The 22,746-nt window shown below is 34.2% G+C and overlaps 2 protein-coding genes across 3 annotated transcripts; one reads left to right on the plus strand and one right to left on the minus strand.

The window, feature by feature from the left end:
• The first annotated feature begins 6,947 nt into the window (after window positions 1–6,947).
• SCI1 (splicing regulatory glutamine/lysine-rich-like protein) lies at window positions 6,948–12,774 on the plus strand. Of its 2 annotated transcripts, none has more exons than XM_016314193.3 (4): window positions 6,948–7,126; window positions 7,373–7,501; window positions 11,277–11,332; window positions 12,237–12,774. In XM_016314193.3, exons 1-4 carry the CDS (start codon window positions 7,069–7,071, stop codon window positions 12,462–12,464), a joined length of 471 nt encoding a protein of 156 aa, XP_016169679.1. In that variant the 5' UTR covers window positions 6,948–7,068; the 3' UTR covers window positions 12,465–12,774. The 2 variants fall into 2 exon arrangements, with proteins under 2 accessions (XP_016169679.1, XP_016169680.1); XM_016314194.3 differs by having other exon boundaries at window positions 6,950–7,126; window positions 7,376–7,501.
• Window positions 12,775–15,331: 2,557 nt separating this feature from the next.
• Window positions 15,332–22,221, minus strand: LOC107612500 (proteasome subunit alpha type-2-A). Its single transcript, XM_016314192.3, has 12 exons — window positions 21,912–22,221; window positions 21,675–21,734; window positions 21,462–21,538; window positions 20,592–20,656; window positions 20,216–20,262; window positions 19,539–19,614; window positions 18,796–18,863; window positions 18,121–18,190; window positions 17,558–17,643; window positions 16,555–16,617; window positions 16,151–16,216; window positions 15,332–15,822 (listed from the first exon to the last, which is right to left on the minus strand). The coding sequence occupies exons 2-12, from the start codon at window positions 21,713–21,715 to the stop codon at window positions 15,774–15,776; spliced, it is 708 nt and encodes a 235-aa protein (XP_016169678.1). The 5' UTR covers window positions 21,716–21,734; window positions 21,912–22,221; the 3' UTR covers window positions 15,332–15,773.
• Window positions 22,222–22,746: the final 525 nt, after the last annotated feature.

Genomic DNA, 22,746 nt, shown 5'->3' on the forward strand with positions numbered 1-22,746 from the left:
AGATGCTATGGGACCCACTGGTCCTGAGAGGCTAGGAAATTCAGATTTTCTGCCCTCTGCATGGGCGTTTGAACGCCTAGGGTCTGCCTTTGACTGGCGTTCAACGCCAGTAAGGCTGCTATTTGGGTCATTGAACGCCCAGAGTCTACCCCTAGCTGACGTTTAACACCAGTAAGTCTACCAATTTGGGCGTTGAACGCCCAGGCTATGCCCATAACAGGCGTTCAATGCCAGAAAGACACTCTATCCAAAGTGTTCTATTTTTAATTCTGAATATATCTGTCTTTGTTCTGACTAATGCGTGATCATAGACCTACAAAAAATAACTAGGAAAAATAAATTTAAAGAAAAATGTAAATAATAATAATTATATTGGTTGGGCTGCCTCCCAACAAGCGCTCCTTTAACGTCAATAACTTGACGGTTAACTCCTTACGGAGATGGATACGGCTTAGAATTTCGCCCCTTACAGTGAACTTTCTTCCTGTCTTTTCATGGATGAGCTCCACATGCTCTAGAGATAAGACATGACTCACTATATATGGTATGACTAGTTTCTTGGTGAAGACAACTCTCATGCTAGGTGAGAGGCCTTCAGTGGGGACTTTCTTATCCTTCCAGCCTTTAGGTACTTTCTTCTTAGTACCTTTGTTCTCAGTGCTTGTTGATGGCTGCCCAACACCAAACTTAGAATTGGTGTCTGAGGGCTGAATAAAACTCTGCATTGAAAGAGATGTTTGGAACATTAAGTGTTGCACAGTTATCTCTCTTTTAGGTAAGGAGTTGGGTTCAGACATCTTGAATAAGATGTGATCTTTCCCTATTTGGAAGACCATTTCTCCCTTTGCCACATTAATCATGGCATTTGCAGTGGCTAGAAAAGGTCTTTCGAGGATGATAGATTCATCCTCATCCTCTCCAATATCCAAGACTATGAAGTTTGCAGGGATGTAGTGGTCTTTAACCTTCACCAAGACATCCTCTACTAAGCCATATGGCCTCTTCATTGACTTGTCTACCATCTCTAGTGAGATATTTACAGCTTATACCTCAAAGATTCCCAATTTCTCCATTACAGAGAGAGGCATGAGGTTTATACTTGACCCTAGGTCACATAGAGCCTTCTCAAAGGTCATGGTGCCTATGGTCCAAGGAATTAGAAAGCGTCTGGTATTCGGAAGCTTCTGAGGTAGCTTCTACTGTACCAAAGCATTGAGTTCTTTAGTAAGCACTGGAGGTTCTTCCTCCAATGTCTTTGTGCCAAGCAGCTTTGCATTAAGCTTCATGAGAGCACCTAGGTACCGAGCAACTTGCTCTTCCCTAGTGTCCTCATCCTCATCAGAGGATGAGTATTCATCAGAACTCATGCACTGCAAGAGTGTATGCAAAGGGACCTCTATGGTCTTTACATGAGTTTTGGCTTCCTTTAATTCTTGGATAGGAATTTTTTCAGTGGATGCTGAACACTCAGTAGGTGTGCCATTACTGGCATTCAACGCCAGTTCTGGTGGTTCTATGGGCGTTGAGCGCCTATCATGCATCCCTTCACTGGCGTTCAATGCTAGTTCCTTTGCCAGTTTGGGCATTGAATGCCCAGTGAGGGCTTCCTTACTGGCGCTCAATGCCATCTCAATTTCTCCATATTCGGCCTCATCCTCAATGGTGATAGTCTTGCATTCTTCTCTTGGGTTTACTTTAGTGTTACTAGGAAAAGTTTCAGGAGGAGTCTCAGGAATTCTCTTACTCAGTTGACCAAATTGTATCTCCAAATTTTTAATAGAGGACCTTGTTTCAGTAATGAAATTGTAAGTGGTCTTAGAGAGATTGGAGAGTATAGTGACTAAGTCAGAAAGGCTCTGCTTAGGAGTCTCCATATGTTCTTGAGAAGAAGGAAATGGTGGTCTGTTGTTGAACCTGTTCAGGGTTCTTCCACCTTGATTATTATTGAAGCCTTGTTGAGGTTTCTGCTGATCCTTCCATGAAAGGTTAGGATGATTCCTCCATGAGCAGTTGTAGGTGTTTCCATAGGGTTCTCCCATGTAATTCACCTCTTCCATCATGGGTTTTTCAGGATCATAAGCTTCTCCTTCAGAGGAAGCTTCTTGAGTGCTGCTAGTTGCAGCTTGCATTCCAGTCAAATGCTGAGAGATCATATTGACCTGCTGGGTCAAGATCTTGTTCTGAGCCAACATGGCATTCAGAGTGTCTACTTCAAGAACTCATTTCTTCTGAGATACCCCATTGTTCACAGGGTTTCTCTCACATGTATACATAAATTGATTGTTTGCAACCATTTCAATGAGTTCTCTTGCCTCTGCAGGCATTTTCTTCAAGTGGAGTGATCCTCCATCTGAACTATCTAATGAAATATTGGACAATTCAGAGAGATCATCATAGAAGATGCCTATGATAGACCACTCTGAAAGCATGTCAGGACGACATCTCCTGATCAGTTGCTTGTATCTTTCCCAAGCTTCATAGAGGGATTCAACTTCTTGCTGTCTGAAGGTTTGAACTTCCACTCTAATTTTGCCCATCTTCTGAGCCGGAAAGAATTTGGCCAAGAAAGCATTGACCAGCTTCTCCCAAGAGTCTAAGCTTTCTTTAGGTTGAGAATCCAACCATATTTTAGCTCTGTCTCTAACAACAAAGGAAAAGAGTATAAGTCTGTAGACCTCAAGATCCACTCCATTGGTCTTAACAGTGTCACATATTTGCAAGAATTCCGACAAGAATTGATGTGGATCTTCCAGTGAAAGTCCATGAAACTTGCAATTCTGTTGCAGAAGAGAGACTAACTGAGGCTTAAGCTCAAAGTTGTTAGCTCTAATAGAAGGTATGACGATACTTCTTCTATAAAAATAAAAAGTTGGTGTGGTGTAGTCACGAAGAATCTTTCTTGCATCTCCTCCATTATTAGCATTGTTTGCCATGTATTTAGCTTCTTGTTTGAATAACTCAGTGAGGTTTCCTCCGGATTGTTGTGCTTTAGCTTCTTGCAAATGCTTCCTTAGGGTCCTCTTAGGTTCAGGATCAAGATTAAAGATGGGTTCTTTATCCCTATTCCTGCTCATAAACAAAAAAAAAAGAAAACAAGAAGAAAGAAGAATGGGAACTCTATGTTCAAGAATAGAGGACTCCCTGTGAGATCTGAAGAAGAAGGAAGAATGATGATAGAGAAGAGAGAAGAAGAATTCGGCTATGAGGAGAGAAGAATTTGAAAATTAGAAGTAAAAAAGAGAAAATATTTTTGTTTTTATTTTAATTATTAATTAAATTCGAAGAACAAGAAAGAAATTAAAAGATAATTAATTAAAAAGATTTGAAAATTAAATGATGAATTTTCGAAAATAGAAGAGAGAGAAGTAGAAGAGAAGTTTTCGAAAATTAGAAGAGAAGAATTAGTTAGGAGGTTTTGAAAAAGAAGAAAGAAAAAACAACTAATTAATTAAGAAAAATTTGAAATCAAAATAAGATAGAAGATTAGAAAAAGATTTGAATTTAAAATTAGAAAAGATAAAAAAGATTTGATTTTAAAATTAAGATTAGAAAAAATAAGATAAGAATTTGAAAAGATTTGAAAAGGTTTTAAAACTGAAATTTGAAAAAAGATAAGATAGAAAAGGTTTTAAATTGAAAAGGAAGATAAGTTAGGTAAGCAAGATAAGATAAGGAAGTTAAGAAAAGATAAATTTTAAATTAAAAAGATTTGAAATCAAAATCAAAAGGATAAGTTTTTAATTTTAAAAAGATTTGAAATTTAAATTAAAAAAAAAGATAAGATAAGTAAGAATCAAATTTTAAAAGAGAAGATTTGAAATTTGATTTTTGAAAAAGATTTGATTTTGAAATTTAAAATTTTAAAATTTGAATTTGAAATAAGATAAGATAAGATTTTTGAATTTTAAAGAAAGATAAAAAGATAAGATAGTAATTTGAAAAAGATATGATTTTGAAAATATTTGATTTTGAAATTTAAAACTAAGATAAGATAAGATATTGATTTGAAATCTTTGTTAGGATTTTCGAAAATAATTTTAAAATAAAGATAGAAAAGATACTTTTTTATTTTTATTTTTTTTGAATTAATGAAGACAGAGAAAAACAACTAAATGACACAAAACTTAAAATTTTTAGATCTAAGACACCTAGAATTTAAAAATTGTAAAGAAAAACATAAAGAGACACCAAACTTAAAAATTTTAAGATCAAAGCAAAAAGAAAAACAAGAACAACTTGAAGATCAAGAAGAACACCAAGAACAAAACTCAAAGAATTAAAAGAAAACAAGAACATGCAAAGGACACCAAACTTAAAAATTTTGAAAACTAAAGACACAAATTTCAAAAAATTTTTTGAAAGAAAAGATCAAGAAGATACCAAACTCAAAAATTGACACAGGACTCAAATAAAAGACATTGTTTTTGAAAATTTTAAGAAAAAGACTCAAGAAATTCGAAAAGGACTCAAACAAGAACAAGAACAAAGACTCATACAAAAGATAAAGATTGATAAAGAAAAGTAAAGGTTTTTGAAAAGTTTTGATTTTTTTTTTCGAAAAAAGGAAATAAAAGACTCAAAAATTAAAGACAATACCTAATCTAAGCAACAAGACAATCCGTTAGTTGTCCAAACTTGAACAATCCCCGGCAACGGCGCCAAAAATTAGGTGCGTGGAATTACACTTCACACAACTGAACCAGCAAGTGCACTGGGTCGTCCAAGTAATACCTAAGTGAGTCAGTATCGATCCCACGAGGATTGTGGTTTGAAGCAAGCTATGGCTATCTTGTAGATCTTAGTCAGGCGGATAGAAAAGTTGGTTGTTTGTTTAAAGCGCAGAAAAGGAAAATGAAGAAAACATTACTCAAGTATGATTAAAGCAATGATAAGAAGATGGTTAGGGCTTGGAGAAGCTCTGTTCTTCTGGATCAATTCGGTTTCACTGTCTACTCTAACTGTGAATGATTTCTTCTATGGCAGGCTGTATGTGATCAACACCTTTCTTAAGAGGTTGCCGATTCTCCTCCAGTGCTGAACCCCAGGGTTCGTGCAGATCCAGTCAGATTGAAGGTGAAGCTCCTGCATTTCATTCCCCTTGATGATCCTACTCAAAATGGCACAGACAAGGTCGAATCTTCCGGATCAGAGAATGTTGCGCCTTGTAGTTCTAGCCTTTACCACAAAGACTCTAATCTCCCCGTGTCTTGGCTGAATTGGTGTCTCGAGAAGTCCCCAACAAAGTTGTGGATTAGTCGTCTAAGAGATGTATAATCAAGCTAGTGGTTCATCATTGTCCGATGAAAGACTCACTTTGAACCCAAGTAGAATGAGATAACCTTGTACCGGTTCAACGCATTCATAAGGATGAAGAACGAAGATACATCTTAGAATAGAATCAAACACGGATTGAGAATAGACCGGTAGTACTTTATTAATTCATAAAACTCAGCAGAGCTCCTCCCCTCAACTTAGGAGGTTTAGAAACTCATACTTATAGAAGATACAATGTTGAATTCGAAATATGACAGGTCCTCTCTTAATAAGAGGTGTAAAAGTCTTTTAATACTAAACTAATGAATAAGGATTACATAAGAAGGGTAAAATAGTCTTTTTGAATGTTGGTAGCTTTCCCATAGCCGTTGAGAACGCTCCATTTGGACTTCTATAGCTCTAGAAAAGTTCTTTCGAGTGCAAGGAGGTCAGATCCTGATAGCATCTGTAGCACTTTCTCTGTCTCCGAATCAGACTTTTGTTCCAACTCCTCAATTTCAGCCAGAAAATACCTAAAATTGCGTAAAAACACACAAACTTAAAGTAGAATCGAAAAATGTAAATTTTACACTAAAAATTATGAAATCTTAATAAAACTCAAATAAAACATACTAAAAACTATATAAAAATAATATCAAAAAACTATAAAATATCTGCTGATCAGAATTTTTCTTTGACAATCGAATATAACCTAAACATGATCATAACTTTCAAGGTAGAAAACTTGGTATTAGAATCATCGATGTCTAAAGACTATTAGAAAGAAATATATACTTGACATTCTCAATCACTTTATGAATCAATATGAGATTTTTTATCTGAACCAAAAAATTTACATGACGAATATACATAAATATAAAGTGTAGGATGCACATATTTGAATGAGTCACATTTTTATCACCTCTCATATCTATATTTACATAAACTTTGACAAATATTATTCATTATTGATCTTGGTTAAAAAAAATTTTATTTTTGCAAAAAGATTTTTAAAATATTTGAAGAGATTTTTTTAACCAAAAAATGATAAATTATGAATATTTTAGAGAATATTAAGAACACCAGAATTGAATATAAAATCCTAAATTGAAATAAGATATAGATAAATTAACCAATAAATTATTTTTATGTTTAAATACAAATATTTTTAAAGAATGTAAAAATAATGAGCAATGCTATATGGTCAACAAATATTATTATCTTTTGTCAGTATTTAAACAGCATAATTTATATCTATATTTATAAAAGTTTTATACACAAAAAATATATATTATATACTTATATTTATCAGAATTTACATATATGAATCAATATAGTTTGCACCAATATTTTTTAAAATTCACACATATAAATTAGTAAAATTTATTAAAAAAAAAATTAATGTGTATTTTAATTAAATAATAATAAAAAATACTAAAAAATTATTTATCCGAAGAATTTCAAAAAATATATATGTAAAGTAAATTTGCAATCTCGTAAAATATAAGATTGTGTTTTTCTTTTAAATTTTAATATATAAAATATATTTTATTTTATATATATCCCGGTAATGAAAATATTAAAGTTAAAATTGACCCTTAATTTTACAAATTAGAAATTAAACAATAAAGTAACTCATAAATTACAAGAAATAATAAACTCAACCTTGAATAAAATAGAATTCTACTATTTGTACCAAAATGGCGAAATCGGTCAGTCTTGTTTCATGGAAAATAGGCCAGCAGAAACACAAACTCACAGAGCTTTCCATACTTCTCTCTAGCTGCTGTAAAAGAATTATCAATCATCAAAATCATGGGAAGCGATAGAAAATCCAAACGACACAGTTATTCCTCACCCTCGGACTCCGAAGGTTTTAATTTTTCCTTTCTTCTTTTACTTTTCCTTTGTTAGATTTTCTTTCTTTATTTAAAACGTAGAAGGTTAGGGTTAGAGAAATTATGGATTTTAGTACTAAATCTCACTCATGAGGTGAAATCATTAAGGGCTTGATTCAAGGGTTGTGCACTAAGCAACAAAAACATGCATTGTGTGCTTCACTTTGTCTGTGTGTTTATTTATTTCAAGTTCTTGGGGTTAAATTATGGTGTTAAATCAGCAGATGAGAGGAAAAGCAAGAGGCACAGAACAGTAGAAGATGAGGAGAAAAAGAAGAGGAAGTTGGAAAAGAAAGAGAAAAGGAAAGACAAGAAATCTCTCAAGCATTCCAAGGAAAAATCTGATAAGGGTAATTTAGCCACTAAGCCTCCTTTTCTAACCTAGAATGAAAGAAAATTGAGCTGTGCTTGATTCTTAGCTCATAATCGTATAATGATTATTAATTGTGCAATATGTTTATGAACAATTAAAATGTGCTGGCAGGACTTGAAATCATTGGTTGATTCTGTGAACTTTGCATATACTTAGGTTTTGATTGTCTGGTTTGGACTACATAGGTCTACATGTTTAACAATTTCATATTAAATCATGATTTGCCAAAACACGATAAGTTATCATATGGTTTACATTTTGCAATGGGGGAGTTGAGGACTTATAAGAACGTACTTGTTTCTTAGGTAGTTGCAGCCTAGACATTCTGCGGAAGTTCCTTACTTGTAGCTGGCCCCGACTAGTAGGATAAGACTTTGTTATACAGCTTTCTCATATCGACTTTAAGGATCGTTCTTCATTCTTTTTATTCAATATGTAGGGTGCGAATATGTTAATATAAGAAGTCATTTGCAAACATTATACAATCGTTTCCAGTATATACAGTGTAAAAGAAGGGGAATTCATTTAGTTGTACATGATTAGAGACTGAAAGGTGAGAGGATTATGTCTAATCACATTCACACAACAATGTTGTTATAAAATGATTTCCGATACTAGAGTACATTTTTGCACCAAATGTAGTTGCCCTGCACCATCTCACAATTGATTGCATTTGCTACTTATTCATATCTTTCTTTTCGGAAATAATCATGATATCTATTTGATTATGTTCTCATGTCTCATAAACATGATTTTGCAATTTTGGTAAGCAGTAACGATTATTGGGATTATGGAATGTTATATTTTTTTAGTATAAAAAAATTGTTCAACAATTTGGGATTTCTCATTTTAGTTAATCAAGATGTTTAGTAATTAGGGTTGCATAGAAATCAAATTTGATTTTTGGTTATACTTGTTTCACTCTATAATTTACAATTCAAGTTGTTGTTTGCTGATCTCTGTTTTGTCTCTTATCCTCTCCACTTTCTTGTTCTATATTATCACTTTTTTCTAACTTCTCTCCAGTCTTTTTGTCCATATTATGTTCGGTTTGTTTGACATCAATCATGTAAATGTTTGAACTTGAGTTGTCAAATCCAGTTATTGGACAACCATTGAATGTTTGTCTATTGATGGAAACAGTACCATCGAAAGTTATTGACTTATAGTCACCAGAAAATTATTGTCAGTGTCACCGCTGGCGCACTGATGATTCATTTTAGCACTTGTCCATCTTTTCTTGTGGTGAAATGCTTTTCCCTTTGTTGTTTTAAGTAATTAAGTTAATCTATCTGTGCTGAATAGCAAGCAAAGGAGAAATTCTCCTTAGAAAGATTTCCCTTATTGCTTAATTCTCGAATTTGTGCTACAGGTGAATTTAAGCATAGATACTCTTTTTTTAATATGGATAAAATTAAAATATTTTTATGTTATGTTCATGTTCATGTTCATGTTCTCTTTCTGCACTATGGTTAACCACCAAAAGCAACCCCGAAATGTTTTGTCTCTGACAAAAATGACCCCCATTTTTCGTATTGACAAAAATACCCTTTAATAATTTAAAAACGTGCACAAAACACCCATCCATCAAGAGTGACGTTTTCTGTTAACGTGAATGTCTGATGTGGCAAACAGGAAAGCATATGTGGCAAACGGAGTTACCTAGCTGGCAACCTATTCTCAAATTTCCAAAATTTCTTAACCCTAATCCCCCAAAATTTCAAAATCAGAAAGTCATCTCTGGGAAGAATGGTTCCCAACAATGGCAGATAGGGTGATTCCTTTTCCTCCATCTTCTTCCATTGTGGTCTCTCTCTTTCTCTCCCCTCCATCTTCTTTCATCTTCGCGCATTTCTCCTTCCTCTTCTCTCCTTACCAATGACTCTCTCTTCTCTATCATTCTTCTCTCTCTTCCGAGAATCAACGGCGGCTCCTCCCTTTGCTGCCGCAAGTTCCGTCTTCTCCTCCCCTCTCTTCCTTCTTCTTCTTTGGGAGGTTTTCTGGCTTCAGGAGGTAGCTGTACTGAGTCCTCTATATCTACAGCCACAACTTCCTCAGTTCTAAGTCTCTTCCTCCTCCAAACGCAGTGTCTTTGTCTTCTTCTCTTAACACCATTGTCCTCTTCTTCTCCTCACTGCACCGCATCTTCACCATCTTCTCCTCCTAGTGCGGCCAGAATTGAATTAGTATTCTGTGCAAGCACTTGCAACAAAAATGGTGATTTGGGATCTGAGAAATTGACGACTTTTGGTGAAGAAGGTTCTGGAAGTTCAGGATGAGTTGATGTTGGGATCTGAGAAATTTGCGGATCACCATCATGAATCATTCTGAAATTGGGGTTTGATTTAATTAAAATTTGGGAAATTAGTGTTTTAAATTAGGTATGTTAGGGTTTTGTTTGAAGCTATGCATGTTCTATTCTTCGATCTGATCTCTATTTTTGTTCTTTTTTGTGATTTTGAAGAGGAGGATAGTGGCTGGATTGTGTTGATGGTCAGGAGGTGAGAGAGGGAAAGTGAGTGTGAGGAAGTGAGAGAAGAAGAGAGGGAGAGGAGAGGGAGGGGGATGGTGCTGCGGCGGTGGTGGTTCGCTAGTGGCTCTGTCACGGCTGGCAGAGGTGCTACAGATGGTGAGTAAATGAGTTAAAGGGTGGGTGAGTGAGAGAAGAAGGAAGGGGGGGGGGGATTGGGAAGAGAAGAGGAGTGTGCAGGCCACATCATCCTCCCATTTTGCTACATATGCTTCTCCATTTGCCACATCAAACATTTACGTTAACGGAGAACGTTTCTCTTGACAGATGGATGTTTCATGCACGTTTTTAAATTATTAAAAGATAGGAGTCATTTTTGTCAACGACAGAATATTTTGGGGCGATTTTGGTGGTTAACCCTAATTACTTTATGTAATTTTTTTATGGAGTAAACTACCAAAATGGTATCTGAAAGTTTACGTCGCTGACAAAAATAACCCTAAAAGATGCTAATGCCAAATAAGCCGCCGAAAGACTTGAAAGCACGGCAAAAAGAACAAGATATTAAATATATATTCTAAACAAACAACTTTAGAAATCAGATTTAGATGCAATTTTTTATAAGAATTATCAGAAAAATAAGATCTCTTTATTCTTATAATTTGATAATTTTATGTCAAGTGAATTTTTTTAATTTTTTATTGTGAATTATCAATTTTTTTTAAAAAAAAGAAAAGTCTAGATATGAAATTTTGCTTTGAATTTTTGTGTACCTTCTAAATATTTATTTAAATGTTGCCACAAAATTTGAATCAAATGAATAAATCATTTGCCAAATACAAATTTTTTGTAATTTATAAAAAATAGAGTTTAATTTTGATGTACTGACAATGTAAAGTGTTCTACATAGTCGTACAATCATATCCGTTCTTTTGGATGATCATTCGCGCAGTCAATGTGAAAGGAAGTTATTTTTACTGATGTGATGTTACGTAATTGAATATACGTGTAAAACTACTTTACACTAACAGTACCTCAAAATTAAATTCTAAAAAATATAATGTTTATTGTTTTTTGTTTCATTTTGAAATCAATCAGGGATTGTTTTATTGATAACAGCTTTTAGGATTTTTTTTGTGAGCACCTGAATCTTTCAGGTTAGTTGGTAGTTAACTCTATTTTTATGGGCATAAACTTTTTAAGTGTATTTTCTATAGACAAAGGTCATGGTTATTTTATTCTTCTTGGGGAAAAACATAACTGCATGCCATTGTTATTTCAGACAAGAAGTCGAAAGAGACATACAAAAGCAAACGTAGTAAAGGAGATGTCCCGAAGGTGAGTTATATTCCTAATAATGCCGCGTTCAATTTGAGAACCTTGTATGTAATGAGAAATTCCTAATTGGGCTATTGGGCCTATTTTTACTCATTACATTGTATCAAGTCGTCTCTTCTCGTCATGCTGACTGCTGAGTATCTCTGTCAATTTGCTTTTCCATTTCATTTTACATGTTTTTTCAAGCGTGTTCTCATGCTTTTCTTCTACATTTGAATATATTAATTTTTACTTAGTTCAATTCCTCAAATCCTGGTTCGCCCAATCTGTCTTTCTGAATTCTGATCAAATTATTTAGTATTTTAATATACTAAATGTTGAAGAAAATAGCACAAATGATTGCTCATGCTGCAATTTTGAACATGCGAGAGTATTATATTCTGTAATTTTGAAAAGTCCACGGATAGCTTCTATCATGATTTCATGGTCCATCTCTCCCAAAGACACATGAATCGTTGTATATCCGATAGACACCCTCATGCAAGAGTCTATTTTTGGGCTTGAAGCATGGAAGATACACTGGCTTATTCTACCTTATGCTTAAACTCTAACGGTTTTTTTTATTATTTACAAAAAATTGAAAAATAAGAACAAGTATCAAGTTCTAAAAGTTTTGGTCATAGAGATTTTTATACTATGTCATGAATCATCTCTCCCAAAAGCTTACATTGTTCCGTTAGAGACACATAAAAGGTTTTATATTTAACAATTTCCCAACTAATTTAGAACTTTTAAGATGGATCATTCATCTGTCTACTCATATCTGTGAAAGCTGGAAAAGTTTCTTGCTGATTGTCATATTTCTCAATCTAGTGACTACATTTGTTAGTTAGAAGCTGCAGTTGAAATTACTTACCAATTAGAGTATCGGTATTTGTAGTTCATCTTTGTCATTTCAATGCAGGGAATCCAAGAGTTGTCCAGTGATGATTATTTTGCCAAGAACAATGAGTTTGCTACCTGGCTAAAAGAAGAAAAGAATGTCTTCTTCTCTGACCTTTCGTCCGAGTCAGCACGCGAGATGTTCTCGGATTTTGTTAAGGCTTGGAACAAAGGGAAGCTTGAGACGAATTACTATGAAGGCATTGCGAGCGGCCCTCGCACGGCACATAACTGGAAAATCAAGAAGTAGATTTGACGAAACCTGTTTAACCACTCCCTTGAAACTCAGTAAATATAGATGGATCTCTTCCTGAATCTGCTGTTCATGACATTCCAAAGGAAAGAGGACAAGAGCAGAAAATTAGTTGAAACAAGAAAATTTGGTGGATTTTGGCTTCGATTAGTTTAATAGCGGGTAGGTTGTTATTTTCTCGTGTTTCGATGAATTAATGTCTTACCAAGGAATAGTAGATCAATATATGACTCTCTCTTTATGTAGGGAGCTATCTATGCATATGTAGCATTTACCTCAGTATAGCAAAATATTTTATTTTGTTTTATATGAGGATGTCTCATCTATGGCATAACCCGGAGTATTTTCCCCCTCATAATGTGTAGCACATTATCAGTATTTGTGGAGAATCCCAACGTTATTTACAGGGCAAATCACCTAAATCACTTAAATAAAACAAATAGATCAAATATTTATCCAAATATAATAATTGAAAATTTGTTACTTATTTGTCCTATTTGTACTTTATGTAAACCGTAGAACCTCTTCTACTTTTTTAAGAAAACACTTCTACTTTTTTAAGAAAACACAAACTGTGGTATTCTTTTCACGGTTTATAAACAACGTCGAAAACACAAATCTTCTGTTCCCTTCCACGGTTTATGTGTAGTAAAAATTTTATATATTTATGTGGTAAAATCAATTGTGTAGAAGAGTATCATTTTTACAATGGCAAGTGAGGAAGAGAGTTTTCTTGTGTCAGTGCATTATTCTATGAAAATTCATAAAAGCAAGAAATACGGTATGAAGTCAGTTCATCGAATACCTTATCAGATCTAAAGAACAACATATTGTAGAAAGCTTGGGTATTTGGGAGCAAGTGGGTGAAGAAGTTATTTTATAAAATTCCTATTGTAGTTGTGTCCTCTGGTATGAAGTATGATATGTTTGTGATAGCGTTTGATAAAGATTTTGGGTTTTGTTTCATTGTCGTAGGAGTTTTCCAGAGGTCAGAATACACAAGCTGTATGCGAAGTTGGAGGTCGGTGTCGACAGTTCTGGGGCATCAGCTCCGAATCTTCACTCGACTGCCATGCAAAGTGGTTCTAGCTCGATGGCTGCAGTTGCACTAGCTCGTCCGTCCGTTGCATCTCCTTCTTTTGCGACTGACTTAGACCGTATGGAGGCAGTTGGTTCTGTACCATTCGAGAACCATTTTGTCCGACAACAGACAGTTGAGTGGCTAGTGGTCCTGCCATTATTCCTAATGTTGTAGGGTTGGGGGAACCTGATCAAGTTGAGAATGCAATGCGGGACGATGATTTAGATCAGGAGCCTGTTGATATAATTGGGGACAGTGATGATGATACAAGTGGCAATCTACGTACACAGCATGACCCTTCAAGTTTTGACACAGTAGTACCCTTCGCAAACTTGGAGGCTATGTGGCAACAGCCGGACGAAAATGCTGTCTTTGGGGATTCTTCTACAAAATTTTAGATTGGGCAATTATTCCAGAATAAAGAGGAAGCTATTCATAAACTGTAAAAAGGGTACTATGATTTGTGCCCACATATTTTTTTTCGTAAACCGTAGAAGAGGTTTTATGGTTTATGCCCACATGTTTTCCTTTATAAACTGTGGAAAGCGTACCACGGTTTATGTGTTTTCCTAAAGAAGTGGAAGGGTTCCACAATTTACATATAATAAAAATAGGATAAGTAAGTAACTAGTTTTCAATTGTTGTATTCAGATAAATAATTGGTCCATTTATTTTATTTAGATAAATTATCCTTATTTTACATGCTAAAACTAAGAAAAGTTTGTTCTTCCAAGTAAAAGAAAATTTGCTGGTACTTTTACCAATAGCATTATGATGGAAAATTTTGAACTTGAGTCAGTAAATTAGCTAATCAGCTAGAAATATTTTCATGTTTTTGTAATATGTTCTATCTGTGTTCTAGGTTCCTAACCATCATGTTACATGATCAAGTTAAATTAATAATAAAGTTTAATCAAATTTGCACTAATAATTTAGTGATTCACAATACTAACAAAAAATACACCCACTCTCAATATGTGTGTTTTCGCTCTATTCCACTTTCACTTGTACTCTTCCTCTTTTCTACCAAAATGGCTACACTCACTCTTACTTTTGATTTTTCGATTCAAACCACAAATTCTGACTAAGAATCTCTGATAAACTCAGAATCTCACTCTCTATTTCCATCACTCTTTGCATTCATTTTTTCGCTCTCACTCAATCTTGTGATTTCTTCATTTTTTTTTCTAACTCTTGGTTTCTACCTTGTAAAACACAAAAACCTTAGCAAAAAACTTAGAAGTTAGAACCCACTATTTTTCTATTTCTCTCGAACTATACACAGAAACCTTAATCTTACAAAACCAAAGAAAGTAAAATTAATATTACTATTTTAAAATAGTTATCCAAACTTCAATAAAAAATTAATGTTTCAAAATAATTATATATTTATAATACTATCAATTATCTTCTGTTAACACCCTTAATTTAATTCTAATAAAAATATATTACATGTGTTTATTTATTTAAAAACAATTGTTTATTCATACAATTTTAAGTATTATTAATCCAAAGTTTATTTATTACCTTTTCTAAAGGAGTTTTTAATTTTATACACTGATGTTAAATATTTTACACATTCATTTGATTAAATGATCAATTTTAAATGATCATTCATGCAATAAGTATAAAATGCAATAAAATGGTTTAACGTAGGAGACTTTTTATACACTGATTGTGTTAAATATTTTACACATTTATTAATTATGTAAGTATTTTTAAATAAGTATTTTATGAGCCAATTTGATGCACAAGCATCTAGCATTACAAAATTTGAGAAACGTACCCAAAGAATATAAACAGCCTTATCATTAATGTATCAAGGACTGATGTCACATTTTTACATTATCATTACTGCATTTTGGGTCCAAATTTATGGATTGGTTTTGGGTATAGTGGAACCCAAACCATAGTCCATAGGTTGTTCTGAAAGAACCATGTCATCGAATGCGAGATTCAAAATCGATAAAAAAGAAGCATATAAATTTAATAGTCATTGTCCATTGGCTCATTGCCATATGGTACAGTTAGACAAGCAGGATTGTCTGGCACTTTTAATAACTTTAAAAGTCTATCGTTCTCCACAACAAAGAGTAGCTCATAAATTTCACCAGTGCCAATTGCAAATAGCAAGTCTTGGTTTCACAGCTCTATCCACCTTGACATTCAACTAAGCACAACTTTCAAAGAAACACCGTCTTACATCAAGGTTTGCTTCATCAAGATTATTCTACTTCACCCAAGTAATCGTCGATTTCGGCAGGGGTCAATACTCTGCAACAAAATTAACCACCTATTAAGTCACCCATTTAAATTAGCCAAATATGTAAGGATGATTTGCAGTAACTTGTGCATAATTGTCACGTCTAAGTTCTACAGGAACAATTTTTTTTTTTTGCCTTTTCTTTTCCCCCCTAAAAACTCCTAAAGTTCAGATAGTCCAATCCAACAAAATCAGATCAGTTTTCTCAGTAACGAAAATCACAAGCAAGGCTCATGTAATATAGTGCTTGAGGAAAGCAAACCAGAAAGTCAATCAAAAATTCAAGCTACATAAGCAGCTAGGCACACATTATTATATTTTGCAGAAAGAGATTTCCACCTGAACTTTTTGTCGGACCCAATTATGCCAATTTCAATGTTCTTTCCCGAGATCTGTCCCTCAAATCTGTAAAATACCCATGAAAATTAACAGTTTTAGACTATACAAAGGTCTTTAAAACAATAGGTTCCAGGATACAATACAAGAAACATGAAAAGCAAATAAGATGACTATCAATTCTTAAATTTTTAATATTACTATTTAAGTGAAATGCCTATTAGGATTAGCCTTAATATTGTAGCATCTAAATCAAATCATGGATATTACTTTATTTACCTTCTCCAAAACCATAACTCTGAAACAAAAGTGAACAATCAAACAGTACAAAATTTATTTCGGCCTCCTAGTAGACAGATAGTTAATGATTTTATCTAGTGCATAAACTTGAAAGGACATGACCCTACCCTTCCTTCAGCGTCAATATTGCCGTATGGACTGCATCATCAAGTTCCATGTCATCTGTATACCTGCAAGTGGACAATGAAATTAACCACTGAAATGATATGGGAAAAAAGAATAACTCAGATATGAACATCAAACAAAGAAACATAACCAAAAGCATATCTTTCAGGGGAGAGAAAAATGCTACCGCAAACACATAGATTAATCATCCAATAGAATAGACAGACATAGCATATTCTTCTAAAGTAAAATTTCAAAGTATGTATTATGAAAGCATCAATTTATCTCTTCTGAGTCCTCAAGTTTGACAAGTCAACTTTTGATTAGCAACTAATTGATGTCTGCATATTTAAAGCAACTGCACGCTCCACTTAGGTGATAGTAGAGAATCTTAACGGCTATAAGTTATTATGTCATTTTGAATTTTAATACATAAAGATCCTTGCCAGTGTCAGCTTTCACAAATTCAACGCCTGCACATCCCATTATACTTTCTGATGCTATGGATACGTGTAGGAGCTATTCCTCTTAATGAGGAAATAACAAGAAATAAACTTGGATCAACTAAATCTTGAAACTTGGTATAAGATAATAGGTTTAATGAACATATTAACTGCAAAAGAAAAATGCATTTCATCCTGTCGAGCACTCAAGGTTTTAGAGATATTCAAGCCCAAATTACAGATATTAATGCAGACATCATGACTTTTATGCTTAAAATAATTAAAGATATTTCCTACATTCATTAAAGTATAACATAAACCAGGTGCTTTCATCAAGGTATAGTATATGGAATGTTGTAAATCAAAATGAGAAGTTTCAAAGATATAAGATAATCCTTTGCACATCAAGCATGACAGAAATTCTGAGATAATACACTCATTCTCAATATTTACAGGAAGGAGAGTGGCCACACATAATGGGCACAGGAGATATATATACAAAAATAACACATTGGACACCACATATTTTGCACTTAGAACTGTCGTTACTGTCAAACCATACCTCTTCTCAAGAAAAGTCTTCGCATTAGAAACATTTTTGCCCATAGCAGAAGCTTTCCAAGAAAAGTAAGAACCAGATGGATCCACCTACAGTACAAAAGCAAATTGCACCAAAGCCCAAACTTCAGCTCTCCTAAATCCAAACTAGTGAATTTTCAAAATTCCAAGTACAAGAACAAAGATCCCAACACAAACCTATTGAGCACACAAATATGCAAAAAGCATAGACAGACAATTGATTGTTTAAGATAACCCACTAAAATTCAAACTGCATAAATATCAATAACTGCTTCCTATAAATCAAAAACAAAATCAGTTCATGCAAAGCAAGATAATGTTACACTGTATCAAATTATATGCTCTTTTCGTTTCTATTTTTAATAGATAACTAAAGTAAAGGACCACATGGATTACATTATTATCTTCAGAAACTAAATATGTCATTGTTGTTTCATATCCAACTGTGAGACAACACGATGTGATCAAGATAGTAGGTGATACTCATCTACCAGGGTTTACAAAGCAACAATAAAAAAGTGAAACTCAAAAGGCAGATAAGCATACCTGATACAATTGTGGTCCGTTATCATCAAATCCAGCAACTAGTAGGGACACTCCAAATGGCCTAACACCACTATTAGAAAGGGGGGGGGGGGGGAGGGGAATTAAAAAACAGAAACATCAGAATTGAATATCGCGATGAGATAAAATAATGGAGAGAAAACACATCAATTGCAAGGCTACTGATCACTGAAAGCCAGGCATACTATGGTAGTGTTTGGAAAATAAAGGATGAAAGCAATAAAACAGCAGTGATGCATCTCTTATGTCCCTTCTTTTGGAAATCTCATCCCTCTATTTTGGAAGTATAGAACTTATGTAAGAAGTTGTTCAAATGAATAAAGAAATTTAAGATTTTGCCTTTGCCCCTCTCAAGTTGATAAATTACATGCTTACAGTAGTTAGAAATGTCTAGTAAGGGCATCGTAAAGTAGATAAATTAAAGGGGAGAAAAACAGTTAGAAGCAGCTTTGAGATTTGAGAACTAATTAACATTAGAGGGATCAACCTCCTAACACATCAAAGTTAAAGAGGGTGTTAGAAACTTATCACGAAACATCATATCTCTCTTGAGTAGGGTGGGCAGGGACAACTATATGCAGAAAATAAACTTCCAATCATATGAGTAGAATGGTAGCAGCTCAAACATATCTGAGAGCTTACAGAGAAATTTATTACCCTGACTGAGTGAATTCCTGCATAACAGCAGCAACTTCCCTTACAAGCTGTGTGACAGGGATTGGTTCCTGCAATTTCCATTATATTTACCATACAGAAGATCCATAATAGAATACAAAAAACATACAAGACAGACAAAAACTAAGGTAAAAATTAAGTGCATAATTCTAATTTTAATATACTTAATAACATATAATGAAGTAATCGAAACTTTCCCAGAAAGGGGGACAAACAGTGAGGAAAATCTAATTCTAATCTATGTGTAACAACCAACATTCACAGAAAAAACAGTTACAGATCATATCATAATCATAATTATATATAAATTGTAACTCTTGATGATTCATGTTATAATAAATGAAAAGTATTACAATCATATATAGACTTTATCGTTTATTTTTCAATTCAGCACAGCTTTTCATCATAATACACTTTATATTGCCTTTCAGTACAATATGCTGAAAGATACTGAGCAGACAGAGGTATGTAACTTAAATTAATCCATTGGCATATTTTACTGACAGAAAATAATCAATCTAAAATGAATTACAGTACAATATAATAAACATGCTTTACACGAGGAAGTAGGAGATATTCAAAAGGTAGAATTCTTTTAAAACCCATAACTCCAAAATGAAACTGGCAATAGTATATCTGAATCTGATTTACCAAGCATATAGAACTCAGAAGCAAGATTCAAGAAACAAAATGATATTAGAAGGGGAAAGGTAGATATACTATACTTTATATAATCGGTGATATTGCTCTGCCTGTTTCCTGCTTTTCCTAACCAAGACTCGAAAATCAGGACCCATGCCACTGAACAACAAGAATAAAACTTAGATCAGAAGAGATACTAACAGACTAGTTAAGGATAAATCAATACAAAAAAAAAAAAAAAAAAAAAAAAAAAAAAAAACTCAAATGCAATAAAAAAGAAAAGAAGAAGAAAAAGTCAATCTAAGAGCCAGTAAATCTCTTTATCATAATTCACTTAATTCCTATAGCAAAAATCCATAATCAATTTACCACATGCTTGATTACTGCATGCTTTTTATTACACATGAATAATATAGGCAGCAGTTTGCCAATGAACAAGACAGAATAATTGATTCAGATATATGGAGTAGTTTATCGAGTTTGCAATAAGTTTTAACCATTAAGCATGCTATGTCTTGTTTCTATTCTATGCATACTATGTGCTCTAAGTTTGCCAATGATTATTCTAATCTATGGAAGAGATTTTCCCCTACAATAATTGCATCTGTTCCCTAAAGCATAACCTTGCCCTCAATCTTGATCATTGTCATTTTAGACTTAAGTGGCCTCTAATGGTTGACAAGACATCAGATAATCATAATTAATGATATCATAAAATTGATTTAATGTAGAAATATTTGACTACATAGAAAGAACAAACCTATATACAACCCCTATATTTGGTGTTAATAACTGAATCTTCTGAACCTGCAATGAAATAAAACAAAGAACTAAGATCAAGTTTCAAATTAAGGATGCAACATAAACAAATTATCTTCACACTAATTAGTAAATTGACTAAACAGAAATGCAAGAAAGATAAACTTCATCCTTGGCAATTAATTGACTAAACTAGACAACTGCTTTAGCAACAGTCACACTCTTGCATGTTTCCTTGAAATTCAAAATATACTTAAATTATTCACTTAGCAAATAATATTTGAAGTTAGAGAATAGTAAAACTAAAAAAAGTATGTTAACGTCATACTTACAAGCACTGGCTACCAAGTGGGAATTCTAACAAATAACAAGCTTACCGATGCTTCATCAACCAATATAGATGGCAGTTTCTTCTCTGTTGCGATGACTACGCCATTTGCAGCTGCAAGAGTGAAACATAAAGTTACAAATTACAAAAACCACATCACAGAGCAGTTATATTATATGATCGGAATCACCTTCAAGACAAAAGGGCCCAATGAATTAGAGATAAATGCTGATTGAAATAATGGATTGCAATATGACACATACAAGAAATTCAAAAATAAAATAGACAAGATTAAAATGTTAGTTCTAGCCTACTCATTCCACAAATTTCTACATTTCAAAAAGAACACTTTTGCCAAAACCACTTACATGATCTCATAAAGAACAGGAAACCTTTTTACAACAGATGATCATCATATAATAAACACACTATATAAACATCTGCCTTCTGCTCATCTAATACATCACCATCATATAACTAGAGAGCATACTCTTAAGAGTACTCTTCTTTTTAAGCGTGGCTCTTATAATAACCCTAACACCAAAAATGAGTAAGAACTCCATACAATTGAGTCACTGATTTCTTTCCTAAGCCACTATATACCGTCTTTCAAGTTGTATTGTTTTAATATTGTTGCATCAAATTTCGGTAATTTGAAACTGCAGATTTTTTAGCATCCTACCTTACACCTAACAGGACAAGTCAAATATACTCAGCTCCCACTATCCCAGTAGTCATCCACCAAATTATTACTATTTTATTTGCAGCAATTTATGTTCCAATGACACATGAGCAATGTTTTCCGTCTTCAACCAAATTATTACTATTTTATTTGCAATAATTCAAATTATAAACAGAACCAGCATTGAGCATCTAAAAGAGCTTGAAACAGATCCAATGCCATATATAGTGAAATTACCTTTAATTCCCAAAGATGTCTGTCCAGAACCAACCGCCGTGAGAGCATGTTCAATCTGAACCAGCTTCCCAGAAGGGCTGTTTTTATTTAACACGAAATCCCAAGCACAATAAGCTCAAATGTTGAGACATAAAATCACTCCCACTGTAACTACAGGCCCAATAAATAAATAAATAAATAAAGGAAGGAAGAAAAAGTCAGCAATGAACATACCTAAATGTGGTGAGAGAGAATGAGTACTGGCTATCCCCCATAGGTAAAACCTACAAGAACCTGCGTATATACAAACGCACAATTTTCCTTACAAGAGTTACAAAATCCTAAGCCTTAGATCAACGAATAGTTGGGTGTGGGAAAAAAAAGTGTACAGAAGTTAATGGAAAAATGAGAGTGTATAAACAAAGAACAGAATAAAAAAAATGAGAAATAGAGAATTAGAAGTAGTATTGCCTCTTGGAAGCGATGATTCTGAGAGAGAAACGTATGAGAATATGAATGAGATCGCGAAAGAGGGATGAGAAATTGAATTGTGAGTTCCTTTGTGAGGTTTTCGTTGTAAAAGAGAAACCCTTCCCAGTGAGACTGAAGTGTCCCCCAAGCCACCCTCTGCTTCTGGGGACTGTGGCCCAAGAGCTAAGCCCATGTAACACGGTTTTTTTTTCTCAACAAATACGAGAAGCAAACAGGTTGTTAATATTTTCAAAACAAAACGCTAACCCATGTTATAACCCAAAACAAAAAACAAAAAACAAAAGAACACTAACCCGTGCTACCCACATCAGTGGTCACTCTCACTCCTCATAATACCAGCACCAGCCCCAGCCGGCTAGCCCTCCACTAGTCCACTCCCTCATTGCAGACTGCCTAGACAACTTGTTCGCCGCCCTGTCGGTGGTCCGCTGTCTTCGCTGGTGGTCCGCCCTTGTTCCCGTGTGCTCGCAGCTGATCTCCTCTGCTCGCCGCTCCTGTTTCCGCTCGTGTTAACTTCCTAGTCCACCTCTGTGCCTCTGCTCGTGCTTCTCTGTGGCCGCTGGTGAGTTCTTTTTCTTTTTTATGTAATCAGTTTGGTTAATTAGTTGATGTAGGCATTTAGTTGAACAGACTATAAAATTAGAATTCCGAAAATGCCCTTAACCTAGTGTTAAACCTCAACACCACCACGTCACGCTCTCCCTGCTCCGTTCTGCTTCCTCCTCTGTCCTCCGCGTCGTCAGTAGCCTCTCCGGGTCTCCGCCATGCCCATCGTTGTTTTCGTGCATCACAATGCTCTGCTACTGATATTGGT

Source organism: Arachis ipaensis, chromosome B8, assembly GCF_059453495.1.
Source record: "Arachis ipaensis isolate K30076 ecotype BB chromosome B8, ASM5945349v1, whole genome shotgun sequence".
Lineage (NCBI taxonomy): Eukaryota > Viridiplantae > Streptophyta > Magnoliopsida > Fabales > Fabaceae > Arachis > Arachis ipaensis.

What these genes read in the sequence shown, in the direction of transcription:
- SCI1 (XM_016314193.3), top strand. Translation starts at nt 7,069, where the DNA reads ATGGGAAGCGATAGAAAATCCAAACGACACAGTTATTCCTCACCCTCG. An exon ending in CTCACCCTCGGACTCCGAAG is followed by an intron (nt 7,127 to 7,372) that starts GTTTTAATTTTT and finishes GTGTTAAATCAG; the next exon opens with CAGATGAGAGGAAAAGCAAG. An exon ending in GTAAAGGAGATGTCCCGAAG is followed by an intron (nt 11,333 to 12,236) that starts GTGAGTTATATT and finishes ATTTCAATGCAG; the next exon opens with GGAATCCAAGAGTTGTCCAG.
- LOC107612500 (XM_016314192.3), bottom strand. Translation starts at nt 21,715, where the DNA reads ATGGGGGATAGCCAGTACTCATTCTCTCTCACCACATTTAG. An exon ending in AATATAGGGGTTGTATATAG is followed by an intron (nt 19,615 to 20,215) that starts GTTTGTTCTTTC and finishes CTTGTTGTTCAG; the next exon opens with TGGCATGGGTCCTGATTTTC. An exon ending in AATATCACCGATTATATAAA is followed by an intron (nt 18,864 to 19,538) that starts GTATAGTATATC and finishes TGGAAATTGCAG; the next exon opens with GAACCAATCCCTGTCACACA.